The 26,488-nt window shown below is 38.4% G+C and overlaps 1 protein-coding gene across 11 annotated transcripts in view; it reads left to right on the forward strand.

The window, feature by feature from the left end:
- Window positions 1-26,488, forward strand: part of nav1a (neuron navigator 1a) — a 263,139-nt gene that overhangs the window by 231,631 nt on the left and 5,020 nt on the right. For 9 of the 11 annotated variants that reach the window (XM_051880901.1, XM_051880900.1, XM_051880903.1 and 6 more), the window contains 23 exons: window positions 2,233-3,007; window positions 3,985-4,416; window positions 8,320-8,361; window positions 8,482-8,621; window positions 9,448-9,627; window positions 10,702-10,754; window positions 11,638-11,661; window positions 13,454-13,531; window positions 14,231-14,314; window positions 17,425-17,536; window positions 17,629-17,747; window positions 19,753-19,937; window positions 20,077-20,239; window positions 22,144-22,348; window positions 22,466-22,563; window positions 22,643-22,738; window positions 22,937-23,105; window positions 23,671-23,906; window positions 24,021-24,175; window positions 24,378-24,449; window positions 24,621-24,817; window positions 25,016-25,134; window positions 26,232-26,438. In XM_051880901.1, the coding sequence (XP_051736861.1) occupies window positions 2,233-3,007; window positions 3,985-4,416; window positions 8,320-8,361; window positions 8,482-8,621; window positions 9,448-9,627; window positions 10,702-10,754; window positions 11,638-11,661; window positions 13,454-13,531; window positions 14,231-14,314; window positions 17,425-17,536; window positions 17,629-17,747; window positions 19,753-19,937; window positions 20,077-20,239; window positions 22,144-22,348; window positions 22,466-22,563; window positions 22,643-22,738; window positions 22,937-23,105; window positions 23,671-23,906; window positions 24,021-24,175; window positions 24,378-24,449; window positions 24,621-24,817; window positions 25,016-25,134; window positions 26,232-26,438 (3,941 nt within the window). The remainder of the gene's footprint in view (window positions 1-2,232; window positions 3,008-3,984; window positions 4,417-8,319; window positions 8,362-8,481; window positions 8,622-9,447; window positions 9,628-10,701; window positions 10,755-11,637; window positions 11,662-13,453; window positions 13,532-14,230; window positions 14,315-17,424; window positions 17,537-17,628; window positions 17,748-19,752; window positions 19,938-20,076; window positions 20,240-22,143; window positions 22,349-22,465; window positions 22,564-22,642; window positions 22,739-22,936; window positions 23,106-23,670; window positions 23,907-24,020; window positions 24,176-24,377; window positions 24,450-24,620; window positions 24,818-25,015; window positions 25,135-26,231; window positions 26,439-26,488) is intronic. The other 2 variants (XM_051880905.1, XM_051880908.1) reach the window with 2 other exon arrangements.

Here is a 26,488-nt window from a genome sequence, read left to right on the forward strand (position 1 = left end):
TGCATTTCCAGAAACCCTCCTCCTTCCCCAGCTCCACCTGTATAGATCTGCTACGGGTAATTCATATACGCTATATTGTACAGCAGCAGCATTCTTACTTGCTCACAGCAAGCGTGCCAAACTTGCTCTGCAGCAGCAGCAATAACCAGCAGCAGCAGCGGCATAGCAGATCTATTCCATTATCTCGATTACCCTGCCAAACACTTTGAGAATTGTCATGACAGAAATGTCATAGCTGTCAAAATTCTGTCAACATTTAAAGTATATAGAACACACTTTTTTAACAGTCGTGAAGTAAGTTCTTATTCAAATGTAGTTCTGGCTTAGTATGCTATTTCGGACATTGCTTTTGTTTCACAACAGAAATAGAACAACCACAATTTACTACCACGTTGACGAGTGCTTGTGTAAGGGGATGAATCTTTCTAGTGTGCATGTGTCGACCACCTGTGTTTGAGCATGTTAGCAAACGGGGTATGCGTTTGTTTTTTTAATTCCAAATCCTGAGTATGAGCAATAGTTATAATGATGTTTGCAATAATAACAGTCAAATACGGGGTGTCAAGGAAATGGATCTTAATTATGCCACATTGGACTGACATGTTGTTATTCTAAGACACAATCTTGTATAATAAGACCATGTTCAAAGCAAAGTGCATATTTTGTCATACAAGCCTACCATTATAGTGATGTAGTATCAGGAAAACAAATTACATCTCCATTCCTCTTCTCACAGCTGTATCCTTGTCAGTTTGATAGCTTAACAGTTGGACTCTTTCGATTAGCCATTTTTTCCGCCCTGTCCAATTTTTCCAGTTTCCATTGACTCTCTCTCTCTTTCTGTTTCTGACTCACTTTTACTGTTTACCTCCAGTCTAAACAAACATGTACAAAATTTGTCTTGCCCGCTTGTATCCTTTGATACAATCATGCTATCATTTAATCCAGTCATAGTCTGCTAATGGCCTACATTATTCCAACTCAACATATTTCTTTTCACATCTAATCTTCATCTCAAGTTGATGTCAGCTGTATTTACTTGTGTTGGCCGTCGTCCTGGGTGGCAGTGGTGTGAATTACAGCGCCTCGTGACAGATGAAATACACTCCATATTTCACTGTTACGCTATTTTTATTTGTTGTACGGTCTGCTAATTGAGCCATTTAAATGCTTAAGCTACTCCCACAAGGTTTTTCGCATACTGTGGATGCCGTTGTTAGAGTAAAGCAAATTTTCATGTTTGCGAACAGTCTGTTTGGAGTGTTTTCCCATTCACCCGGAGATTGAGTCACAATTGCACTAGCATTTTGGCCCTGTTTTTGCCGCATATTTATAAATATCTCTGAGAGGATCCAGATGGCCATCAGGGTGGGCTTTGCAAGTTCACCCATTTCATGTTGTCAGTACTGTAACAGTTGTGCCGTACCCACTCCGTTTGTTTCTTAAACAGCTCTATGACTTCAAGGGTCCTCTGTTAAAGTTAAAGTCTTAAATATTCAAGCAGTCTGTCATGTTACAGTTGAGTGAATTGAAGTCAGCAGCATAAGGGGTAAGGTTTTTTACCTCATGATGGATTGTATCCATATACTCCATTATTCTAATGAAGCAGCTTGTGCATCTGTTGGTATGTGTGTGTGTTGAAGTGTAAATGTTTACTTTAAAGCAGGGTGCGGTTAGAGGTCTTAGGAAACCTTGCAAAATATCCTCAGACCCAAAAATGTAATTTAATGAAGATTATTTCACTCAATTAATAATTTGAAGAAAATGTGAGTGTTGCAAAACTCATCAAAGCAATGCTAAGGTGTTTTGAGTGGTTGCAGTGTGGATACAAAGTGGTTTTTAGAGCATTTCTTCATGATTTTCAGGGTGTTTTGATTGGTTTATAGATGGTTGTGAGGCAGGTCTTTATGATATTCTGGTTTGATATGATGGGCAAAAACTATAAATCAGATCGCTTAGAAGAGTAATAATCACACCACTCCTCAACAAGGCGCATGATTTGAGGTTGAGCCACTGATTTTATGTAACAAATGTTTGTTTTTCTTCTTGTACCTTCTCCAATTTGCAGTATTATTTTTTTTATGTTTTAATGGGATTACATTTGAAATGTTTAGGAATGTGAAAAAACCCTTCAAGACCCAAATGCTCTTCTCTCCTGGTCTGATGTTTATAATAATTTTTCTTGATTATGATTACTCATGTCTGATTGTGTTTACTTGTGTTTGCTTGCAGTTCCAAAGAATGATCAGCGAGTTGTGGATAAAGCCAAAATGGCCGTGAAAACATCCGGATTACAGCGCTCCAGTTCAGATGCAGGAAAAGATCGTGGTGAGCACCGAAAACCTCCCTCCGGTCTTGTCCGTCCCTCAGCCGGCACGGCAAATTCCTTCGGTTACAAGAAAACTGTTCCAACCACTGGCACTGCCACTGTGCTAACAACTGGTGGAAACACTGTCTCTGGAGACTCTGCAATTGGGAACAAAACTCCTAAAACCTCTGGTATCCCAGTAAAACCCTCTGCTGGTAGTGTAGGGGGAGGGCGAAAGACCAGCCTTGATGTGTCAAACTGTGATCAAGGCTTTATGGCTCCGAATGCACGTAACAACATCCAGTATCGAAGTCTCCCAAGACCTGCTAAGTCCAGCACCTTGAGTCTGACGGGAGGACGTCCGGGCGCTCGCCCTGTCAGCAGCAACATGGACGCTGGTCTGCAGGGCCTAAAAACGGTCCCCACCCCATCCAGACTGAAGGAACCAGGCAGTGTGAAGAGCTCCCATCGGGCCAGTACAGGAGGGTGTGGTCCAGTCAACCAGACGGACCGTGAGAAGGAGAAGGCCAAAGCCAAGGCAGTGGCATCTGACTCTGAGTGTAGCGGAGGGGGCTCGCTAAAGAACGGCACATTGACACCAACACAGAGTGCGCTGGAGCCTCCTTCCAAGTTACTGGGACTTCGGCAACCATCCAGCCTGGGCAAATATTCAGAGCTGCCCTCTCCCAACTCTCAGAGGTGAGAAAAATCTCCTTTACATAGCTTCAATCTGCTCTTATTGTCTGGGGTTTTGCACTTGTTCTTTCAATGACAAAAGAACAACTTGAAATTGACTACTTGAAATTTTGCAAAATGACATTTCATCTATGCTAAAACATTTATAAGGTTTTCACCATGATGTGTGAGGACTTTTGGGTGAAACACTTGGGTAACCCTTGGACTTGCTAACACAAGTTAGCTAGCAGTCAAATGTATATATTAAAATAAAATTCTCAAATGCTGACATTTTTGGTGCAAAAAAAATAAAAATAAAAAAAATACATATATATATATATATTTATTAGATTGATTATAAATTTAGACTTTAAAAAAAAATAATAAATAAATAAATAAAATTAGACAAGTTACCTTAAAAACTAACTGAAATAATTTTCTGTTTCTAACCCTAACCCTGTGTACTAAAATTACTAAAATAAAAATAAATTAAAGCTAAATATAGAAATATATTTTTTTTTAAAAAATAACAGCACATAAAATTACTAAAACTTAAGCTAAAATTAAAATGAAAACTGAAAATATACAAATAAAAGCTAATTCAATATATGAACAAATACTGAGGTAGTATAACCTAATGTCAGATAATGATATAAAATGAATTATTATTTTCTATTAATTAATTAACTTGTCATTGTTAATTAATTTTTTTAATTACAACAAAGTTTAAATGTATTATATACTGTGCGTATGTGTGTGTGTGTATATATATATATATATATATATATATATATATATATATATATATATATATATATATATATATATAATCTTTTTTTTTTTTTTTTTTTTTTTTTCCACCAAAAATTCATTACGAATCACCTATTTATTTATTTATTTTTTCATTAGTTTATTTTCGTCACTAACTGATGTTTCTGTCATGTCAATTATTATAGTTTATGACTGATTTTTAATTCATCTCTATATCATGGAATTCACAGGCCCTCCAGTGCCAGATCTCTGCCCAAACCTGCTCACCTGGACAAAGTCAACTCCAACAGCCTGGACTGTGGGATAATCAATGTGGAGGACCAGCTTCCTCCTAAAGTGCCACCCTTCTCCAAATTACAAGATCTTTCAGGAATTAGCAGCTCAAGTTGTCTGACCCCCAGCCCGGCTCCCATCCTCAACGTCAACTCCTCCGAATGTTTCTCTAGCGCCACCGTGGGCCGAGGGGGCAGTGCTGGTGGCTCTCCCTCTCTCTACCCCCGTCTCTCTGGGCTGCATCGTAGCATGGAGTCCTTGTCTCTACAGATGAGTGTGTCTCCAGCAGGGGGCGGCGTGACGGAGCCCAGGCCCAGACATGAGGACAGAGGGACTCTTGGTGGCTGGTCAGCAGGAAGCAGGGTCTCGCTCACTCTCACGACAGACAGGTGAGGGTGTCTCCAGTGATTCCTGCACCTCCTGTCTGTGTGTTACATGTCTGTGATCACTTCACCAGATAACATGAATTATGCTAGTGTAATATAATATAATATAATATAATAATTAGTGCTGTCAGTTGATTTAAAAATTACCTAATTAATCACACATTTTTCCTGTAATTAATCAAGATTAAAAACATTGGAGTTTTTGATATCTCTATGAAATTGATTTTTTTTTTTTTAAACATTAATTATAGAGATTCAACATTACAGTATAACTGAAAAATATAAATTGCAACATTTATTAGGCTTTTAAAAAAATAACAACTTTTAATTTAAGTGAACTTAAAACAATCTTCACATAAACCCATTACAATAAATGTCATATTTACCCGTGGCCCTCCTTCTGTCTAACAGGTTGGTAATATACAGAAATGGAATAAAGTTACACTTTACAGTCTTCACTGCATAAATTATGAATTAAATATAGATTAATCCTTATTAAAGCTACAATTTTCTCTGTCACCTTTGTTCTTTGATTAACATTAATAACAGACATCACAGCAACTGGTTTATTAGGCTGCTGTCACTTTAAGAGCTTCCGCTGCCGAACATTACTCAGATCTGATGCGCATCTCATTTTCTCACACGCGTCTTTCTGTGCACACAAGTCGTGTGTGTGTGTCACATGACACAACATTCACAAATAGCGCGTTCTCGTTTGTCTTGTAGCGCTTGAATGGTTTAAAAGCATTTGTGTGAATAAGAGCGCAATCATGTAAAGTAATGCTAGCCAAATTATGATGTTATGAAAAATGGATGTTGTGTTAATTGCATTAATTGTGATGGCCCTAATATAATATAATATAATATAATATAATATAATATAATATAATATAATATAATATAATATAGGAATTAAATAGAAAAACAGGAATTAATATTGAATTTATTAAAGAAAAATGTCTCTTTAATTACAATACAAAAAATATTATAAAGGTTATCAAGGCATTATAATCTGTCCTGTTAAATAATATATTATATTCAGTTTGCAAAAAAATTAGAAACAAACCAGGAGACTTTTGAGTTAATCTACATCACAAAAAAAAAAAAAAAACATTGCATAGCCATGGTCGTTTCCTGTCTCTGACCTAAAACAGCAGCCCTTGAATGTAAATGACCACAAGAAAACGAACATATTGGGTGGTGTGTTCAAAGCAGCAGCTCATCACTGGGCGTGCCAGTGGAAACATCTAAAAGCAGCTCACTCTTCCTGTTACTGGAGTTATTTTCACCGCAAGGTTCATACAGCTCTCTTCCACCCATGGCCGCTCTGTTTTTGTGCTGTCTCCACAAAATTTTGTTAATGCTTGCTTGGTCAGATTAAAAAGCGGACAATAGCTCATGGCCTTAATCTTGCTCATGACTTTTATTGGGCCGCCGCAGAGCTGAAAGGCTAATGAGGGTCATGTGTCTGAGGCAGGATGTCTATCATTTGTTTAATTTGCAGTGACTCTAATAACATTTCTATTCAGCAACTTATCTCTCTTTATCACAGCTCATATCTATCGCTCTCTTTATCCATTTCTTCACTAGGGAGTTATTAATGAAGACTCGGCTCTATCTGTTCAACAAAACTGTGACTACAGACAGAGCAGTTTGTGATCATGTTTCTGTGTGTGTGTATATATATATATATATATATATATATATATATATATATATAAAATATACAGTGTCTCACAGAAGTGAGTACACCCCTCACATTTTTGTAAATATTTCATTATATCTTTTCATGTGACAACACTGAAGAAATGACACTTTGCTACAATGTAAAGTAGTGAGTGTACAGCTTGTATAACAGTGTAAATTTGCTGTCCCCTCAAAATAACTCAAAACACAGCCATTAATGTCTAAACCGCTGGCCACAAAAGTGAGTACACCCCTAAGTGAAAATGTCCAAATTGGGCGCAAAGTGTCAATATTTTGTGTGGCCACCATTATTTTCCAGCACTGCCTTAACCCTCTTGGGCATGGAGTTCACCAGAGCTTCACAGGTTGCCACTGGAGTCCTCTTCCACTCCTCCATGATGACATCACGGAGCTGGTAGATGTTAGAGACCTTGCGCTCCTTCACCTTCCATTTGAGGATGCCCCACAGAAGCTCAATAGGGTTTAGGTACCCCCAGCTTCTTTAGCAAGGCAGTGGTCGTCTTGGAGGTGTGTTTGGGGTCGTTATCATGTTGGAATACTGCCCTGCGGCCCAGTCTCCAAAGGGAGGGGATCATGCTCTGCTTCAGTATGTCACAGTACATGTTGGCATTCATGGTTCCCTCACTGAACTGTAGCTCCCCAGTGCCGGCAGCACTCATGCAGCCCCAGACCATGACACTCCCACCACCATGCTTGACTGTAGGCAAGACACACTTGTCTTTGTACTCCTCACCTGGTTGCCGCCACACACGCTTGACACCATCTGAACCTAATAAGTTTATCTTGGTCTCATCAGACCACAGGACATGGTTCCAGTAATCCATGTCCTTATTCTGCTTGTCTTCAGCAAATTGTTTGCAGGCTTTCTTGTGCATCATCTTTAGAAGAGGCTTCGTTCTAGTACTACAGCCATGCAGACCAATTTGATGCAGTGTGCGGCGTATGGTCTGAGCACTGACAGGCTGACCCCCCACCCCTTCAACCTCTGCAGCAATGCTGGCAGCACTCATACGTCTATTTCCCAAATACAGCCTCTGGATATGACGCTGAGCACGTGCACTTAACTTCTTTGGTAAACCATGGCGAGGCCTGTTCTGAGTGTAACTTGTCCTGTTAAACCGCTGTATGGTCTTGGCCACCATGCTGCAGCTCAGTTTCAGGGTCTTGGCGTAGGCTATAAGAAGATTGCCATCTTTATGTAGAGCAACAATTCTTTTTTTTCAGATCCTCAGAGTTCTTTGCCATGAGGTGCCATGTTGAACTTCCAGTGACCAGTATGAGAGAGTGAGAGCGATAACACCAAATTTAACACACCTGTTCCCTATTCACACCTGAGACCTTGTAACACTAACGAGTCACATGACACCAGGGAGAGAAAATGGCTAATTGGGCCCAATTTGGACATTTTCACTTAGTGGTGTACTCACTTTTGTGGCCAGCGGTTTAGACATTAATGGCTGTGTGTTGAGTTATTTTGAGGGGACAGCAAATTTACACTGTTATACAAGCCGTACACTCACTACTTTACATCGTAGCAAAGTGTCATTTCTTCAGTGTTGTCACATGAAAAGATAAAATAAAATATTTACAAAAATGTGAGGGGTGTACTCACTTCTGTGAGATACTGTGTGTGTGTGTATGTATGTATGTATATATATATATATATATATATATATATATATATTGACATGATCTGAGAAAAATGTTGCTAGGCCATTGCTTTATGGTTGTTAGGCTGTTGCTTGGGTGTTTGCCAAGTTTAATGATATTTTTTGCCTGTTTTGTTGACTGCAAAGCAAAAAGTAACAGCAATCAATAAATCACTTGATTTGGGAATCATTCATGTTTTTAGCACAAGAGGTGCAGGGCAACTTACACACTGAATTTAATACTTAGTGTCAATTGCTTCTTAATGTTCCTCCACAGAGCCACATCACAGCATTCACATTTACATTTATACAGCACATTAGTACTCAGTTCACATGCACCCAAAATACAAAGCAGAACAATTGGCTATTACGTTAACACTCAGATTATATCTCAGCTAATTATCCCTCTGCCTGAAATACTAATAGCTCATTTTGCTTTACAAATGTCTGTGATCTATTTTTGGAGTGTGATCTCTTCATTTCCATGCATAAGTGTCCTGTCATTTGAATAATGCCCTTTTTCTCACTCTCCTTTTTTTTCTTCTTTCAGCTCACAAAGGGACAGAAATACTCTCCCGAAGAAAGGCTTAAGGTACTGATCATTTAACTTTACCTCCGCTGCCTCATTATGGTGCCCCTCATGATGGGCCAAACGGTTTGCAAATGATAGTAAATCCATGAAACTGACGTCACACACCTTATTTCCCATCAGCCAGCACATCTCCTCGCAGGCTGAGGAGGACAACAAAGAGAGACGTCACTCTCACACCATCATGAGCTTGACGGAGACGAGCAGTCCGCCACAGTTCCCTTCACCCATACTGACAGGAAAGATGCCACTGACAAGCATCAGTAAGTGTCTGCACACTTCTACAGCATTAACTGAACTCTGGTCATATATGATATATTTCTGAGTGAAACAGAATTATTTTGTGGGAAATAATAAAAGGCATGACTTGATTTTCTTCCTACCAGGATTTGGTTTGCTCATGAAAAGTATATATGTGTGTATACATATGTCAAACTTGTCCCTTGAATTTGAGACAAGTTCAAGACAAATTTCAAGACAAATAGTCAAGAAACTTCATGTAAAGGGCATACGTTTAATAACACAACATTTTTAAAAACAATTTAAAATGCTAATTAATACCAATATTAATCAATATAAATCAATAATTATATAAATAATTCTAAAATATTTTTCCTGCCCACATGGCCATTATGCACAATAAGACTGTCTACATATGTTAAGTTAATAAAGTTAATTTTGGTTCACGTTTTGCATCGCTGTTTGCTTAAAGTCAGCATGAAATAAAAGTTGTGATAGTCTTTTCTTCTCTATTGTGACACATATCCGAGTTAAACAGCTTCTCAAACAAGAACAAATGTAGGGTGGGACTTCATTTTGTCCATGGGGAATTGATTGGATGGTTGTGGTTTGCTATTGGTGGATCTCATGTGAGTGACAGGTTGCCCCACCCTCACACCAGTAAACATCTCATCAGAGAAGAGATGAGCTGCAAGAGGGAGGTTTTGTGGTCAATTTTGATTATATGGTGACTTTAACCCGTTGAAAAAGATCCATCCCACCAGGCAACGTGCAGGACACCTTTCTCCATTGTGCCTTGCTTTATATCATATATAAACACTGGCTCCCTCTGCTGTCTGTTATGTGCAGTGACACCAAGTCCCACCTCAGGAACGCCAAGGATGACCAGATCCAACAGCATTCCCGCTCAAGAGGCCAGTTTTGAGCTGTATCAGTCCTCACCTCTGGGCAGCACCCTATCACTTGCCGAGCGGCCCAAGAGCATGATCCGATCCGGCTCCTTCAGAGACAGAGAACCTGGCGATGATGGTGAGACATTGGCTTATATGGTTCAGTCTACATGGGGCATAGAGATTAAATTTCTGGACAACTTCAAATCCCAGAAGGGACAAAATATTACCATTGTCCCCTTGAGCAGTAAAGCGCAAAGTATACTTCATTTTTTACATTTTGCACAGTTATACACATAGCCTTTCAAAGTATAGTTTTCCAGGCTGCGTCCGAAAATGTAAAAATGCTGCCTTCAAATGTTTTTGAAGCATTGATCATTGTAGCTAATCACAGACATATCTGTTGAGTGCGTGAACACAATGGCCAATCAGAGGTGTTTAAGAATCCACTCAACAGCGCTCACAATGCTAGGGGGAATGCTGGTATCGTCACATTTTTAAAATTTCACCACTGACTTGATACTGAAGTCAGTAATTTTGACAATGCTATTATAACCAAAGCTCTCTTTATTTTGCTGTAGATCATTAAACCATTACGCTGCCTCAGAAGTCTATCTGAAATCAGTTTGGAGAGGTACCTTCATGCGCAAATGCTGCCTATGAATTCATTGCCTTATAAGGCAGCGAGGCAACAAGTTTTTGCCACGCAGCCCCAGTGTCTCTTCCGTTCATGCAGTTTTTTCTTAGACTATTTTGTAACTCAACAGCCCTGGGGCACTGTTGCCACCTTGTGGATAAATTAATTAGTGGGAAAAAATTCAATATGATGTGCGACCTACGCTTACATATTCGTAGTTACAAAAATCGGGCGGCGTGTGTACAGTATGTGTGTACTGTGCTGATGACGAAATTCACAAAAATATAATGGTATGTGGACCCTAGTGTGCGCATAAAAAGTGAAGTATACTTTGGACTTAAGTGTATTGTATTTTGCCTTGGATCAAAGCATTACTAAATTTCTATTTTTGTGCTAATAGATAGCTCTGTAAACTGGGTGTGATTCTACAAATAATAAAACACAACACAGGATATGTTCAATAAATAATCTGAATTTGCCACAATGTAACCTATCCTGTGATTTAGCTATTTTAATGCTTTTAAAATCACACTTTTGTGTGTTTTTCTCTTTCTGTCTCTCTTTTTCCTGCTTCAGTTCATGGTTCGGTGCTCTCACTGGTGTCTAATGCCTCCTCCAACTACTCCTCGGTAAGTATCCCACCACTTTTTCCCCCTGAACACGTGTCATACGGTGCTAGACTCTCATGAGTGCAGCCCGGCTCGAACTGTCGGTCTGCTCCTGCTGATTTATTGGACCCTCACAGCAGGGACACTACTAGAAGCTTTCTCTGCTTTCCTTACTGAATATGGAGTTGTTACTTGAACTGCTGCACATGACATAGGTGCTGATGTGATCTATTGGTTGAATGAAGAACAGGCCTGTTTTTTTTTTTTTTGTTTGTTTTTTTGTACATAAAACAGATTTACACAGTAGTAGAAACATCTCAAACAAGTCAAAGCACTTCAGTCATCAAAAATAAAATGTCAAATATGTATTTCATTCACTGATTCACTCATAAGTAATACTACTTATCTTGCAGCTAATTAACCCAGGTGTCCTATAAATAGTGAAATAATTTACTATTGCTTTATTAAAAAATGCATTTAATGTCATTCCTATCTAGGGCTGCACAGTTAATTGAATAAAAAAATGAAAATAAATGAAGTCTACAGTTTAATTAAATAAATAAATAAATATATTCATACTTTCGAGTTCAAGTAAAATTTGAACAATATTTTGCCACCAAATTTTGGATCAGCTGAAACTGGTCTCAGTTTGGTTCTTTTAAAGAGAACAAGTGTGAACACACTTTTATGTGTTTTATTATCATTTTTAGCTTGGATATCTAAGCACTGTGAGATGTTAAATCTTTAATATATTGCAGAAAAAAATAATTTGACCAAATTGTGCAGCCCTGTTCCTGTCTTAGATCTTTTTCATTTGTATTTCTGTTTTTCATCACTATGGACTTCCATTTATTTAGCATCTTACTGTCTATCTGCAATTCTTTTCTTCCGTGCAATCTCTCAGGCGGAGGAGAGAATTCAGGGCGAGGTGAGTGTCTGTCTCTCTCTCTCGGATTTTTCCTCTCTGTCATTCAGAATTTAATGACACTCATATTATTAACCTGTTTTTGTAATACATGTTTTCAGAGACCATAACAGCTAAAGTCAGCTAATGTCAGCATTTTATGTGCCCCTATTACGCTTTTTCGAATATTACCTTTCATGTAGTGTGTAATATACTGTAGCTATTTCACTTGTAAATGTAAAAGGTCTACAAAGTTTTAAAGATCAAAGTGCATGACAAATAAAATTATTGTCTCCTAAAAGAAAGAATTGATTCTGAACTGCCGAAATGAGTCGTCAGTAATTCCAGTCTCACTTCTTGTTACAAACCTATGTAACAATGTAACAAATTTGCATAACGCCACCCTATCTATGTCTTCACTGGTTGCCCATTAACAACATCAACTTTGACCTCAAACACTGTAGTTGTAGCTGAGACTGGAAGAGTTTGGTTCAAGTTGTTGACATCACAACAGACTGGGCCATCTGACCAATCAGAGCAGAATAGACCAATCACAACTGCAGATAGACAGTTTTATTCATCAGAGCAGAGTAGGCCAATTGTAGCAGACTGGGTCATCATTGGATGCATGTAAACCTATTGTAGACCTCAAAACAAAACCTTTAAAATAGCATAATAGGGGTATTTTAAACACTAACACAGCACTAACTGAAAGCCATAAACTGCCATTAGCTGTTCAGAATGCTGTTATGCGATTTCTCTGCTGTGTTTTTGTCAAGTGATGCTTCATTCAATCATAACAGACCTTCCCTGGGTTCAAGGAAATTAGTAACTAACCACATGCCATATGTTGTTACTTATAATTTCCTCCATGTTCTGTGTTTAATAACTAATGTGAAGGCATATTCACATCAGTATGATATTTCAGGCGTTGTCTAGTTTTAGTATATTGATGTCATGATAATATTTTATTTTCCTGGTGGGAATATGCCTTTACCATTTAATGAGTCTTCCTACTTGATCTATGGATGCAAAAGGAATGTGTCTCACCAAGTCACTTCGAAAAACTGGAAAATATGTACTTGGTGAAGTTTTGCATTCCAAGTTGTTCTGGTCTGGTGTGCATCGTAGTGTGTGAATATACTCACCATTTGTCTTTTTGTTACCTTCAGTTGCATGTATAGAATTTATCAGCCCATTCCAAGGAGAGATAATATAAACAGACACAGTTGCTATTGGGAGTGCTAAATATCATCTGTCACAGTTTTCCAGCAGCTGCAGTGAGCTTAAATTCCTCGAGCTTCATTGGCTCATTCTGACTTTAATACTATAAATTAGGAAAAACTATTTAGAGATTTATGTCAAAGTAAATGTGATCATTTAAAGGAATAGTTCACCCAAAAATGAATATTCTGTCATTATTTACTCATGCAATGACTATGGATATCGTGTAATGACAATCCTTCTTCCATGGAACATAAAAGAAGACGTTCGGCAGAATGTTCTTTTTCTGCTCTGTTCTGTTTTTTACCTTACAGTGGAAGTCAATGGTGACATGACATTTGAGAGCTTTATTTGAGGAGAACATTTTCAGTTTGAGAGCCCTCGGGTGTCATTTTTGTGATCATTGCATGGAATAGAGCAGCCTAACATTGTCCTAACCTGTGTTATACTGAAGAAAGTCATACAGGTTTGGAACAACATGAGGATGAGTAATGATGACAGAATTCTCATTTTCAAACTATTCCTTTAAATTTGATGGCACTTTATTTTTCGAATTATCTGTTATTTTACATGTTGGTGTGTTTCTTCACAGCAAATCCGTAAGCTGAGGAGGGAGCTGGAATCTTCACAGGAGAAGGTGGCCAATCTGACCTCACAGCTGTCTGCTAATGTATGTGTACACTGTCAAACAAGTATAAAGTTACTACTGTTTTATATGTATACAACTGTTCAAAGTTTGGGGTCAGTAAGGTTGTTGTTTTTTTTTTTTTTTTAAAGAAATTAATAGTATTATTTATTTAATGTATCCTTGCTTTAAATTGATCAAAAGTACAGTAAAGACATTTATAATGATACAAAAGATTTCTATTTCAAATAAATGCTGTTCTGTTGTACTTTCTATTCAAAATCCCGAGAGAAAAAAAAAAAGAATTACGGTTTCTACAAAAAATATTAAGCGACACAACTGTTTTCAACATTGGTATTGATTAGAAATGTTTCTTAAGTAGCAAATCATTATATTAGACTGATTTCTGAAGGATCATGTGACACTGAAGACTGGAGTAATGATGCTGAAAATTCAGCTTTGATCACAGGAATAAATTACAGTTTAACATATATTACAATAGAAAATTATTTTAAATTGCAATAGTATTTCACAATTTTACTGTTTTTACTGTATTTTTTTATTTAATAAATGCAGCCTTGGTGAGCATGAGACTTCTTTCAAAAACATTTAAAAATCTTACCGACCCCAAACTTTTGAAAAGTAGTTCTAAAATATTCCAAACATTCAATTTATTATTTAATATTACCTTAATTATATGACAGTCACATGTAATGCAATTAAATTGATTTTTTGCCTTTCTAGGCCAACCTGGTGGCAGCATTTGAGCAGAGTCTGGCCCTCATGACCTCTCGACTCCAGTCCCTCTCTGTCAGCGCTGAGCAGAAGGTGCGATATTCATCCTAAAAGCACACACAAACTCCTGATCAATCTCCACCACCGATTAATTCAAATAAGAAAAACTGGCTTATTGGTAACAGTTAATGCCATGGCACATCAAGCCGACTTAAAAGAACTAGCGCCAATGAAAGCTGATTCTGTTATCGCCTCGCGTCGGCTGAGTCTCAGCCAAAAAGCTGCACTTGAACACATCAAAAGGACTACAGACAACAAGCTTGCTTTCATCATTTTCGCTTTTATTCTCATGCACTGACTCGTTTACAAAGCTGAACAGCCAATCAGACTTCTCTTTTTTACCTGACAGCGCTGACGCAGATTCAACATGCTCAGCCAAAATACCCCCGAAGGGGTGGGCAATATGACCAAAATCTTATATCACGATATGAGTCATTTTATTTCACGATAATATATATCACAATATAGTTAAATAAGGTTTTTACAGTATATCATCAAAATTTTTGATACCATTGAAATTTCATAATTCTTGTCACCAGCTTACTGAAGACAAGTAAACAGTCAGTGATAAAATAAGAAAAAAAAAAGAAAAAAAAAAAAAAAACTAAGTACAAGCAATAGGACAAAGATAGAAATAGGCAAAGAAATAGACCTACCTGAAAAACTTCAAGCACTAGAAATAAGAAATACTAGCCTACAGAAATTAAATAAAGTAATCAAATGTACAAAAAAAACTGCATATCTTCACTGTGTAAATTAAATATACATTTATTCTTATTAAAGTGAGACAAAAGTGATTCAGTCAAGAGCATTAAGAAATTTTCTCTTTGTCTTTTGTTGTTTTATTAACATTAATGACAAAGATGACAGCAGGTTTATTAGGCTGCTGTCACTTTAAGACCGATGTCACCCTGATGTCATACACGGTGGTGTGAACTAGGGCTGTCACGATATTACACTTTTCACACCACGGTTATTGTGGCCAAAAGAATTCACGATATCGATATATCACGATATCTATAGAATCGTTGGGGGGGAAAAATGTATCAGTCAAATTAATTTATATGGAATTATGTCTAATTTTAACTTTTTAATTAAAATGTACTTTAAATATGAAACTAAACTGCCAGTAGGTGGCAGCAGGTCACTGTCTTAATGAGTGAGTTCATTCATTCATTCATTCATTCAACTGATTTGTTCAAATGACTCGTTCATTCAGGCAGGAAGCAAGTGACCGTCTTTATTGAATGGGTCATTGAATCATTAAACTGATTCGTTCAAAACACGGATTCAGTCAGTATAACAAAAACATTTCTGTAGGTGGCACTTATGTACATCATATCATATGATATATGTTAATGACAAAAACTCGTCGGGGCAAAAATGCCCGTGTATCTTGAATTTTGAGGGCATATAACTGCGTGCATAGCTACATCATGCTGAGTAAGACGAGTAAAGAAAACGAGGTACTTAAAAGAATCACCCTTTATTTAAATACATGAACACAGAAAATCGCTGTTAACAGGTTAATATAGCCTAACATTTCCCATTCCATGATTGGTAAAATAATCGCAACTTTCTGTAAAATGGCGTAATCCGCAGGGTGATAGACACGGAGGTAGGTAAAAAGGTTGGTGGTGTTGCCACCCTTTCGCACTGATGTAGCCAGGCAAATTCTGCAGAGTGTTTTCTTTGAAGCCGAAAAACTCCCATACTGTCAAGCTTACTTTATTCGGGTGTTGACAGAGCCTCTCGCTCTCCTGCTCGGACGACATGGTTCTTCTCGGAATAGTTGCATGTGCTGCGTCGTCGTCTTGTTTGACAGGTGTCAGTTTTAAGGTGCAATACTGCCACCTGAGAGGTCAACAAGGTAAAGGCGCTATAGTATTTACATGTTGTGATATCATAAGTCCTATTCATTTTAAATATTGTGGTTATCGTCAATACTGGTATATTGCGACACCCCTAGTGTGAACGTACCTTTACACATGCGTTTTCTTTCTCAACTGTTTACGTTCACTTAAGACATTTACTCACAAAGACGGGCATTTTGACACATAAGTGTGTGTATTTGACCCAACAAGGCAGCAAAAAGAACTCAGTTCAGTACTCACACGCTCTATGAGCTGCGGCTTCATGTGTGGGCATCTCTGAGACAGTGCTCAGAAACAGTCTGACAGTGCGCACATATAGCGAAATGAGTTCTTTTTCGCTGCTTATTGCATTTCAGTGGTTTAAAATCACTTGATGGCACAGCACAGAAACGTCACTTGAGCGTAACCGCGATAGAGACGATAGTCCAAAATCTCTAACGATTGACAAATTTCTACCGGTTAATCGTGTCTACTGGCACATCGCCCACCCCCAGGTCCAACTAGTGCTGACAGTGCTGAACACACTGCAGAAACTGGGCCGGCCGATGCTCAACGACGGCCAACCGTTGGCTTTGTGTTTCAGTGCCTTTAGAGCAGTAGCATTTCATATCATGAGGGAGTAGGACCCTTGAGATGTCAAAACAATATAGTTCTACTGATTTCATACAAGGACACTAGAACACCAAAACCCAGTATCATAGTTTTAAAATCAGAAACAATCATATTACATATTACCCAACAGATTACCTCAACTGTCCTTTTACCGCCCATAAGCTACATTAAGTCTCTACCACACAGAGTCACTGAGAGTGAAAGAGCAAATTTGGGTCAAATTATGACTGAATGGAGGTTGGGGGTTGCTGGCTTTTCCATACTCCAAATTTGCGTGAATCACGGACGTTCATGGCACATTGCCCTCTGTGAAAGAGGCAGCCAGTCTTGAAAGCTTTTTCTGCGAGTCAGTGACCCGGATTCATCGGATCATTACAGTGACTGTGACCCTACAGATTGTTTCAGTGATTCAGAGAAAGCAAATGATGTTGAAGTACCAGTGATGCACAGCTGGAGGACATTTTGTAGACGTCCCTGTGGCTACGTCTGCCGTAAATGTCATTTGTCAAGTGCAGGCAGTAACTCACTGTCGAAAGCAGAAGTTAGCCTACATTTGTTTGGAAAAGCGTCAGTAGCAGCGCTTTGGGGAATGTTCATTTTAAGGTTTATGCTTTAAATGGATGTGCACAGACTAAATAAAGCTGTATTTCTCTGTAGGACACAGAGTTAATGGACCTGAGAGAAACAATCGAGAGCCTTAAAACCAAGAACATGGAGGCACAGGCCGTCATCCAAGTCGCCCTCAATAACCCTGATGTTGCCCCCAAAGGTGAGGATGGTACAAATGCACCTCGAATTGTGTTTTAGCTCAATATATGATTAATATTTTACCAAACAAACGTTCTTTATCCCTTCTCTCAGAGTTGCGAATCAGGAGGCAGAACTCATCCGAGAGCATCTCTAGTCTGAACAGCATTACCAGCCACTCCAGTGTGGGCAGCCTGAAAGACGATGCCAAGAAGAAGAAGAAAAAGAGCTGGGTAAGCGGAAAAAGAGGAGCCGTTCTTTCTTTGACTAGCCATGTCACTAAGATAAATTATTGTGGCTATTATTATCTGCAAGCGCGTAACCACAGTTTTCATGTATTCTTCTTTTGTAAATCTCTAAGGTCTGTGAGGTAAGTTTATAAATCTCTCTGAGAGAATGTTCTTTGTCATTATGTGTTGTTTCTAACCATTCTACAAAGCTCCGTGTCCACAGGTTTCCATTGGTACAGCTCCTCTGACAGTCACTTCAGCTTATACTACATGTGTAAACTATCATATGTTACAACAGTTAAGGGGTGAATTCACTAAGCAGTTAGCACATGGTATTTAAGTGCAAAATCCTTCTTTGTCTGCACCCGGAAACCATTGTGTTCCAAATGACATACTCTATGCACTTAACCGTCTAGTCACCGATGTTGGGTGACAAAATTACCTTATAAAATCCATACACTAGACTCTAACAGAGACAGTTCAGTGCATGAGGTGTCCAAAATTCCACACTTTTTCGGTTAAAATTAAGTGCATCATTCAGGTATTTGAAGTGCACTTTTCCTTTCTGGAAATTTTAAGTGTGGACGCATTACTCACTACAAAATGGCATAAAATAGTGCATAAGTAAGCAAATTGGGATGTACCTCAGGTTCTAAGAACTGACAAGATGGGGACCCACAAGATGTTGCATTTGCGCCACGATCTGAATTGCATTAATAGTTTTAGTGCATCAGGCATGAAATCAAGTAACAATGTGGTGCAAATGAACTGCTCTATGAGTGGTCGCAATTCATTCTTAGTGAATTCCCTCTAGAATGCCTACTAATACTGCAAACATGTGGAAATACTGTGAAGGTTTCATATGGCTATTGCTGAAGAAGAAGAAGAAAGAAAAAAAAAACAATTAATGAATACCGTTGCACATACATGAACGAAGCTGCAGCTAAACACTCGCACTAACTCCGGCATGTAGAGACAGATCACTTTGCATGTTAAAACTATCTGTTACAGCTGTTCGGCATTTTATTTGTTTCAAGGCTGTAAAGCTCATATATAGAAATGAATGCTTCACATATAACTATAGACACCAACAGTCTACCTGAGTGCTTCAAGTGCTCTTGTTGAAAAACATCCTTTTCTCTTGTGTTGCTGTTTAAGCGTCTATCCCTTTGTGTTTGAAGTACCGTGACATGAAGTACTTGAATTGAACACTGCAATAATTATTATTATACTCTGAGAGGCTGATAACATTTTCTCTTTCTGGCATAAATGAACACAATTTTGTCTAGTGTAGTTTATAGTCTTTTTTTTTTTTTTTTTTTTTTTTTCCCCTAGTTGTTTGTTTATTTATTTATTTATTTATTTATTTATTTTTTGTTTCAATCTAAATTTGGGGTCAGTATTATTATTATTATTATTATTATTATTATTATTATTATTATTATTTTAATTAAATTAATACTCTTATTCAGCATAGATGCACTAAATTGGTCAAGAATAACAATAAAGGCATTTATAATGTTACAAAGATTACTATTTAAAATAATGCTGTTCTTTTGAATTTTCTATTCATTAAAGAATCCTAAAAAAAGGTCATAGTTTATTTAGCAGCACTCTTTTCAACATTGATAATAATAATAATGTTTCTTGAGCATCAAATTATCATATTAATGATTTCTGAAGGATCATGTGACACTGAAGACTGGAGTAATGATGCTGAAAATTCAGTTTTGATCACAGGAATAAATTATATTTTAAAATATATTACAATAGAAAACAGTTATTTTAAATTGCAATAATATTTCACAATATTACAGTTTTTACTGTATTTTCGATCAAATAAGTGCAGCCTTAGTGAGCAGAAGAGACTTCTTTCACTTTTGAACAGTAGTGTAAATTAATAAACTTATTTAATAAACTTAATTTTTCAGAATAAAGAAACACTTGTATAATTTGTGAACTACTTCAGTGTACTTGAAGTTCTGTCTTTCTCTCAATTTCTTTGTAGTTGCGAAGCTCTTTTGGCAAGGCGTTCAGCATTAAGAAGGGTGCTAAAGGCGGCTCGATGTACTCTGATATTGAAGAGATCGCCACTCCAGACTCTTCTGCCCCCAATTCACCAAAACTGGCCCATGAAGATGGAGAGAACCCACCCCCTTCCCTCCAATCCAGCCAATCAGCCACCTCCTCTGTGTGAGTAAAGTTTTAATAGTTTTTAATAAGGGGGGCAGGGGGGCAAGAGAGGGCGATTTCACTTTCGAAATGCAGCAGTAATTATTACACCATTTAAACTGCTATTATCACATTTAAAACCATATTTCCATTGTAACAGGATCCTTGAAAGTAACGAGGAAAATGAGAGCGATGAGAAGGTGGTATCGGAGCTGCGGTCTGAGCTGTGGGAGAAAGAGATGAAACTGACGGACATCCGGCTAGAGGCGCTGAACTCGGCCCACCAGCTGGAGCAGTTACGAGAGTCCATGAACAACATGCAGGTTAGTGACCAGTTTAGTAACTTTTTGGTACGGTGACATTTACCTTTTGTTCAGGGAATTTTCAGGGGCAGAATCAAGTCATTGCAATAGGAATCCACACAGTCTGGAATTTCAAATGAGGGTGGAAGATTTCCTAAAAGATTTGCAGCAGATTCAAGTTGGTCATGCAAATTTCCCACGTCAACCAGCAGAAAGCTGCTTGATTTGAGAGTGACTTCTGTGTGAGCTTCATACATTGCTACACTATTGACAATAGACTATTTTTGCTAATAACATTTTGCCGTTTGTATGTCAGTACACTAAAATCTTAACAGATTGTAAAACACTAGGCATCATACACTTGCTGAATTTGTAAATGGTTACAGAGAAAAACTGGACATCATAAACTAAAAGATCATAACTACCAGACACTTCCAAATGTGGTTTTAAATCAGATGCATATCCGATATCTGGACATCTAATCTACGTCTAAACACGTATATCCAATTCCCCTTGAATTCCAAGCCACTACAAGGCGAGGGTGACATGTTTGGCCACACAGATAGCTTGATAATGTCGTATTATGAAGCAGACATGCCTGTATGCGCTCGCACTAAAACTTTTTTTTTTTCTTTTAACAGAGATGGAAACTTTATAGTTAAGAAATTGCACATGCATACAGAAACATTTAGCAGCATAGAAACTGGTTTTCAACATCTGACCCATGAATTGAATAAACAAGCTTCACTTGACACACACTGTAATTCTCTCGCTTTCTCTCTCTCGTTTATTCATTTGAATTCAAATAAATTTTACAGCGCTACTTTTTCATTTCATAATTCTAGATCTAATGAGCTGTAGATACAATAACAAACTAAAATTACCAATATTTTCTGGTCTATATCAGTTTAGTCAGATTTTGTGCTGCAAACATCCATGATAGCTTTTAACTTATCCACTGCAAAAAAAATGCTTTTCTTAGTATTTTTGTCTTGTTTTCAGTTCAAATATCTAAAAATATTGTTGTCTTTTACTAGACAAGTAAAATGACATTATATATTTTCATGTTTTCTGGAGAAAAAAAAAAAAAAAAGTGAGTTTTTGCTTAAAACAAGCAAAATTATCTGCCAATGGGGTAAGAAAAATAATCTTGCTTCTGTTTGGGACAGAAACAAGATTTCAAACAGAAACATGATTATTTTTCTTACCCCATTGGCAGATAATTTTGCAAAAACTCACCTCATTTTGAATTATTTATTTATTTATTTATTTTATTTTATTTTTTTCAGAAAACAAGAAACAAAATTGATTTGTACTTGTCTAGTAAAAGCATCTGGATTTAAGAATTTTTATTTATTCAGTTGGACTGGAAACGAGACAAAAATACTAAGTATAAAAGCATTTTTTGCAGTGCACCCGACATGAATTATCTAAATAATTTTAGTACAGCCATTAAAAACCTGAGGATTAACCATGTCACATAGTAAAGCGATCACCAACAGAATAATTTTGGGCAGGGATTAATGTAAACAGATATCGGATACCAGTCGTGGTCAAAATATCCAATCTGTGCATTAAGACTTGCAGTGTAAACGCAGTCGTAGATAGAGAACAGCTTCAGTTACAGTAGTGACGTCATACACTACGGTGTGTTAAAATCGGCTCAAAATATCACTTTTTGATATCCTCTGACTGGATGAAATCATAGTCTGAAGACAATTCTACGGAGTCTGTGCCAATCATAAACTATGTGATTTTCTGTGAAATCTCTCAACTCTGACTGACCAAAATCTGCAGACTTGCGGAGATTTTCAGCAACTAATGTCAGCTCGTCCAGACTGCATATCGGAGCAAAAATCTGAGCAAAAGTCATGAAGTGTACTCTAGCTTTAAGAGAAAAAATCTAATTCAGTTTATCATTGTAGATGATGGTGGAGAATCTGAAGGCAGAGAACGACCAGCTGAAAACAGGAAGTGCTCCGTCGTCCCTTATCCTCCCTTGCGGCCCACCTTCTACTTCCACCTCCCAGCCCTCTGGCCTCGCCAGCCTCCTGAACTCCAACCAAAGCAAACCACCCATGAGCCTCACCAAGTCCTTCAGCCTCAGCCTCAATGAGTGCTCAAACCCTGGTGAGTTCAGTAGTTATGCCATCTGATTTTTTTGGCACTTAAAAGTGAAAGCTTGCAGCTTACTAACCTAGAAATGTCAGCAGCAGTTTGAGTCAAATCATTCTTTCTATCTCGCAGACGTTGCTCCTATGGAGTTACTGAGCCTGTCATCTCAGAGGGATGGGGTCTTTACACGTGTGGTGGTCCGTATAGCTGACCAGCAAGTGTCCAGAGAGGTGAATATATGAAAACAGAATTAAAATTGCTTTATATACATGAATATTAGACTAAATATGTGATGTAATGTTTAATCAGCAGACGAGGCAGCAGGATTTCTACATCGGCTCGGTGAGAATTCATGGGAAAACTGAGTGGTCAATGTTAGACACAGACATCGCCACAGCTTTCAGGGTGAGAGCTCGTTCTGTAGGGTATATATGTTTAAATATATGCAAAGATAAGGATGATCATAATTTAGTATGCAAAGAGATGTAAGAAAAAAGTAAAAATACTATTTTAGTATGCAAATGATAGCATGTCATTGCTGTTGATATTTAATGGCAAACATATTGTACCGCTTATAATGTGTTCTTTGTCTTCAAACATTAGGAATACATTTCCCAGGTGGATCCCAGTGCGAGTATGGGTCTGTCTGTCGACTCTATCCACAGTTACGGTATTAATCAGAGCAGGAGAGTGCTCGGAGCTGAGGCCCCTGAAAGTTCACCCTGTGACTGTTTAAAAAAGGGTCCTGGACTCGTCACTGTCACCCTCAAAGGTGAAAAACTCACATTTCCAAACTCTCACTATCTCCATCAATTTTTTTTTACATCTCATCTCAGTCTACCTCGGCACAACGTGGTGTTTGAAGTGTCAAGTCATTTTAGAGTCCTCACTGAAAGTGTTAATTGACAAAATCACATGCTTCGGAACAGATCTTATGTTTATGCTGTTTCATTCACTTTATGAAGTTAGAATCTCTGACTTCCTATGGAAGAGTGTCATTAAAGGGTTAGTTCACCCAAAAATGAAAATTATCCCATGATTTACTTACCCTCAAGTCATCCTAGGTGTATATGACTTTCTTCTTTCAGACGAACACAATCTGAGATATATTTAAAAATATTCTGGTTCTTCCAAGCTTTATAATGGGAGTGAATGGGGGGCGCAATTTTGAAGCCCAAAAAAATGCATCCATCCATCATAAAAATACTCCATACGGCTCCAGGGGGTTAATAAAGGCCTTCTGAAGTGAAGCGATGGATTTTTGTAAGAAAATATCCATATCTAGTTCTCCATCTTCATAGCACCTCTGTTTCACCTAATCTCGCTGTCTATTCCAGGTTTTAAGGAGAAGGGTGTGGATAGTCTGGTGTTTGAGACGCTCATCCCGAAGCCCATGATGCAGCACTACATAAGTCTGCTTCTGAAGCACCGGCGGCTGGTCCTGTCGGGCCCCAGTGGCACCGGGAAGACCTATCTCACCACCCGTCTGGCTGAGTACCTGCTGGAGAGAAGTGGCCGTGACCCTGGCCCCGGCCTTATCACCACCTTCAACATGCACCAACAGACCTGCAAGGTGAAGCCTGGAAATCACACTTTCAGATGATGGGGAACAGGAAACTGAGCTCGTTCCACACTGATTTGTGTTGCAAGCAGTTGTAAAGCCTCACTTTGGTCTTCTTTCCCTCAGGACCTCCAGTTGTACCTGTCTAATCTGGCCAATCAGATTGACCGTGATTGTGGCGCTGAGGACATTCCACTGGTCATTATCTTGGATGATATCAGTGATGCGTCCTCCATCACTGATCTGGTCAACAGTGCACTGACCTGCAAATATCACAAATGGTGAGTGAGGAAACTCATTTGTTAAGGGAGAATCTCTTAAAAAATCATGGTCTTATTTCAAGGCAAATAAAGTATATATTAAGTATAATTTTGGGAAGAAATATGACCTGGACGTGTTCCTGACAGGCTTTGAGAGATTCACTCTTTTACAAGATGAATTTGATAGTTTTTTTTAAGTATTTTTCTTGGATATTTATTTCAGTCCATATGTCATTGGAACCACCAATCAATCTGTTAAGATGTCGTCAAATCATGGCCTGCATCTCAGCTTTAGGTAAGTTCCTCATTTCTTTAGCACTGTTTCATTCCAGTTTGTAGATTCTAGTAAGGTTAAACTTAATAAAAATGTTACATGCACTTACAATAACATCCTCATAATGAAATTTTAAATCCCAAATCAATATTCCAAACGTACTTCATTTGTGATTTTTCCATTTGTCTGAAGAATGGTCACCTTCTCCAACAACGTGGAGCCTGCAAATGGGTTCCTAGTGCGTTACTTGCACAGGAAGTTGGTCGAGACGGAGGATGAAAGCACAGTTCACAGCGCTGAGGTGCTGAGGGTTCTGGACTGGGTGCCTAAACTCTGGTACCATCTCCATACCTTTCTGGAGAAACACAGCACCTCAGATTTCCTCATAGGTACAGCTTTAAATGTTTTGCATATATAATCACAAATTGCTCTTCATGAAAAACATTTATATTTTGTGGTGGAGAAATAATATTATCAAATTCATCTGTACCACACACTACCTTTCAGAGGTTATGGTTTAGTTTTAGCACAGATCAAAGTTTTCAAAAACATCAAAAACATCTCAGCTATGGCTCTTGTCTCCGCAGGTCCCTGCTTCTTCCTGTCTTGTCCAGTATCTTTAGCAGAGTTTCGCTCATGGTTTATTGACCTCTGGAACCAGTCCATTATTCCTTATCTTCAGGAAGGAGCTAAGGATGGTGTGAAGGTAAGCTATTATCAACATAGGCCAGCGTTTCCCAACCATGTACCGGGAGGTACCTCAACAGTACACATTTTGGATGTCTCTCTTATCCAACCCATCCATTTCAGGTCTTTTCTAATGAGCTGTTGAGTTGATTTAGGTGTGTTTGATTAGGAAGAGTTTGAAAATGTATGCTGTTGGTGTACCTCCAGGAAAAGGATTAGGAAACACTGATATGGGCAACTGAATACTAAAGCAGGGGTGTCCGATGCTGCTCCTGGAGGTCCACTATCCAGCAGAGCTCAGCTCCAACCCTATTTAAACACACGTTGCTAGTGTAATAGCCTGGTCAGGGAGCTGTAGCTTTCTGTTTTTACAGGGGTTCTGGGAGAACAGTAAACCACTTTATGCTGGTTTAAAGGTTGGGTAGCAGTTTCAGAGAGGCTAGCAATTGCAAGCTAGCTTTGAAAGCATAAGATCCCACCCTCCCTTCAGAGTGTCTCCAAAGCCACGTCTTCTCCAAAACACATGAACGCGTACAGCAGAGTCTGCAAAGTGTTGTGAGAGATGGTGTTAAATTACCTCATGTCGCAAAGCACATAACATTACAAAAATAATGAACACAAACAACTTACAGAGCTCTACTTGTACCACCTGACTGCTGCAGATTAATTTCGCCGTTGATAGTGTTGACTTAGAAATGCATAAATTCGAGTCTGAGGACATGAACAGCTCCGGGCAGAACGTCACGGGTTGCCATCTCGCAATTACGGTTACCGAATGCAATGATTGGATGAATGTTTTTTGGTCTTCAGATTTCCACAGAAGATATTTGTACATGTTTTAATATTTAGACCACTTCTATTATTGATTGCTATCAGGATGTGAAGAGAGTTTCAACCAGTATAACAAAAAGTGTTTATAAAACAAATTGCCTACCCTACTTTTAAGAGTTTATTCTACCTTAAAATTGGGCCAAAATGAGGCAGCTCAATAGGATTAGGAACAGAGCAACTAAAACAGTTGTTTTTTTCAATCATTTGACACTTTTAATGTTACTGTGTCATGTCAAAGTGCAGTGAAGTCTTGGAGCTCAATCTCTGCATTCATATATATTTTAGGTCCACGGTCAGAAAGCAGCATGGGAGGATCCAGTGGAGTGGGTGAGGGATACGCTGCCCTGGCCTTCAGCTCAACAGGACCAGGCCAAACTCTTTCACCTCCCTCCGCCAACCACCGGCCCCAGCGCTGCTCCAACACTCCAGCAGCCCAGTGACGACAGGTCCAACAAGGACACGTCCCTTCCCACCATGGAGTCCGATCCACTGGTGAGTGTTCAGTACAGCTACACCTGAGCTGGTAATTTAACGAAAAAGTC

Source organism: Ctenopharyngodon idella, chromosome 22 (genome assembly GCF_019924925.1).
Source record: "Ctenopharyngodon idella isolate HZGC_01 chromosome 22, HZGC01, whole genome shotgun sequence".
Lineage (NCBI taxonomy): Eukaryota > Metazoa > Chordata > Actinopteri > Cypriniformes > Xenocyprididae > Ctenopharyngodon > Ctenopharyngodon idella.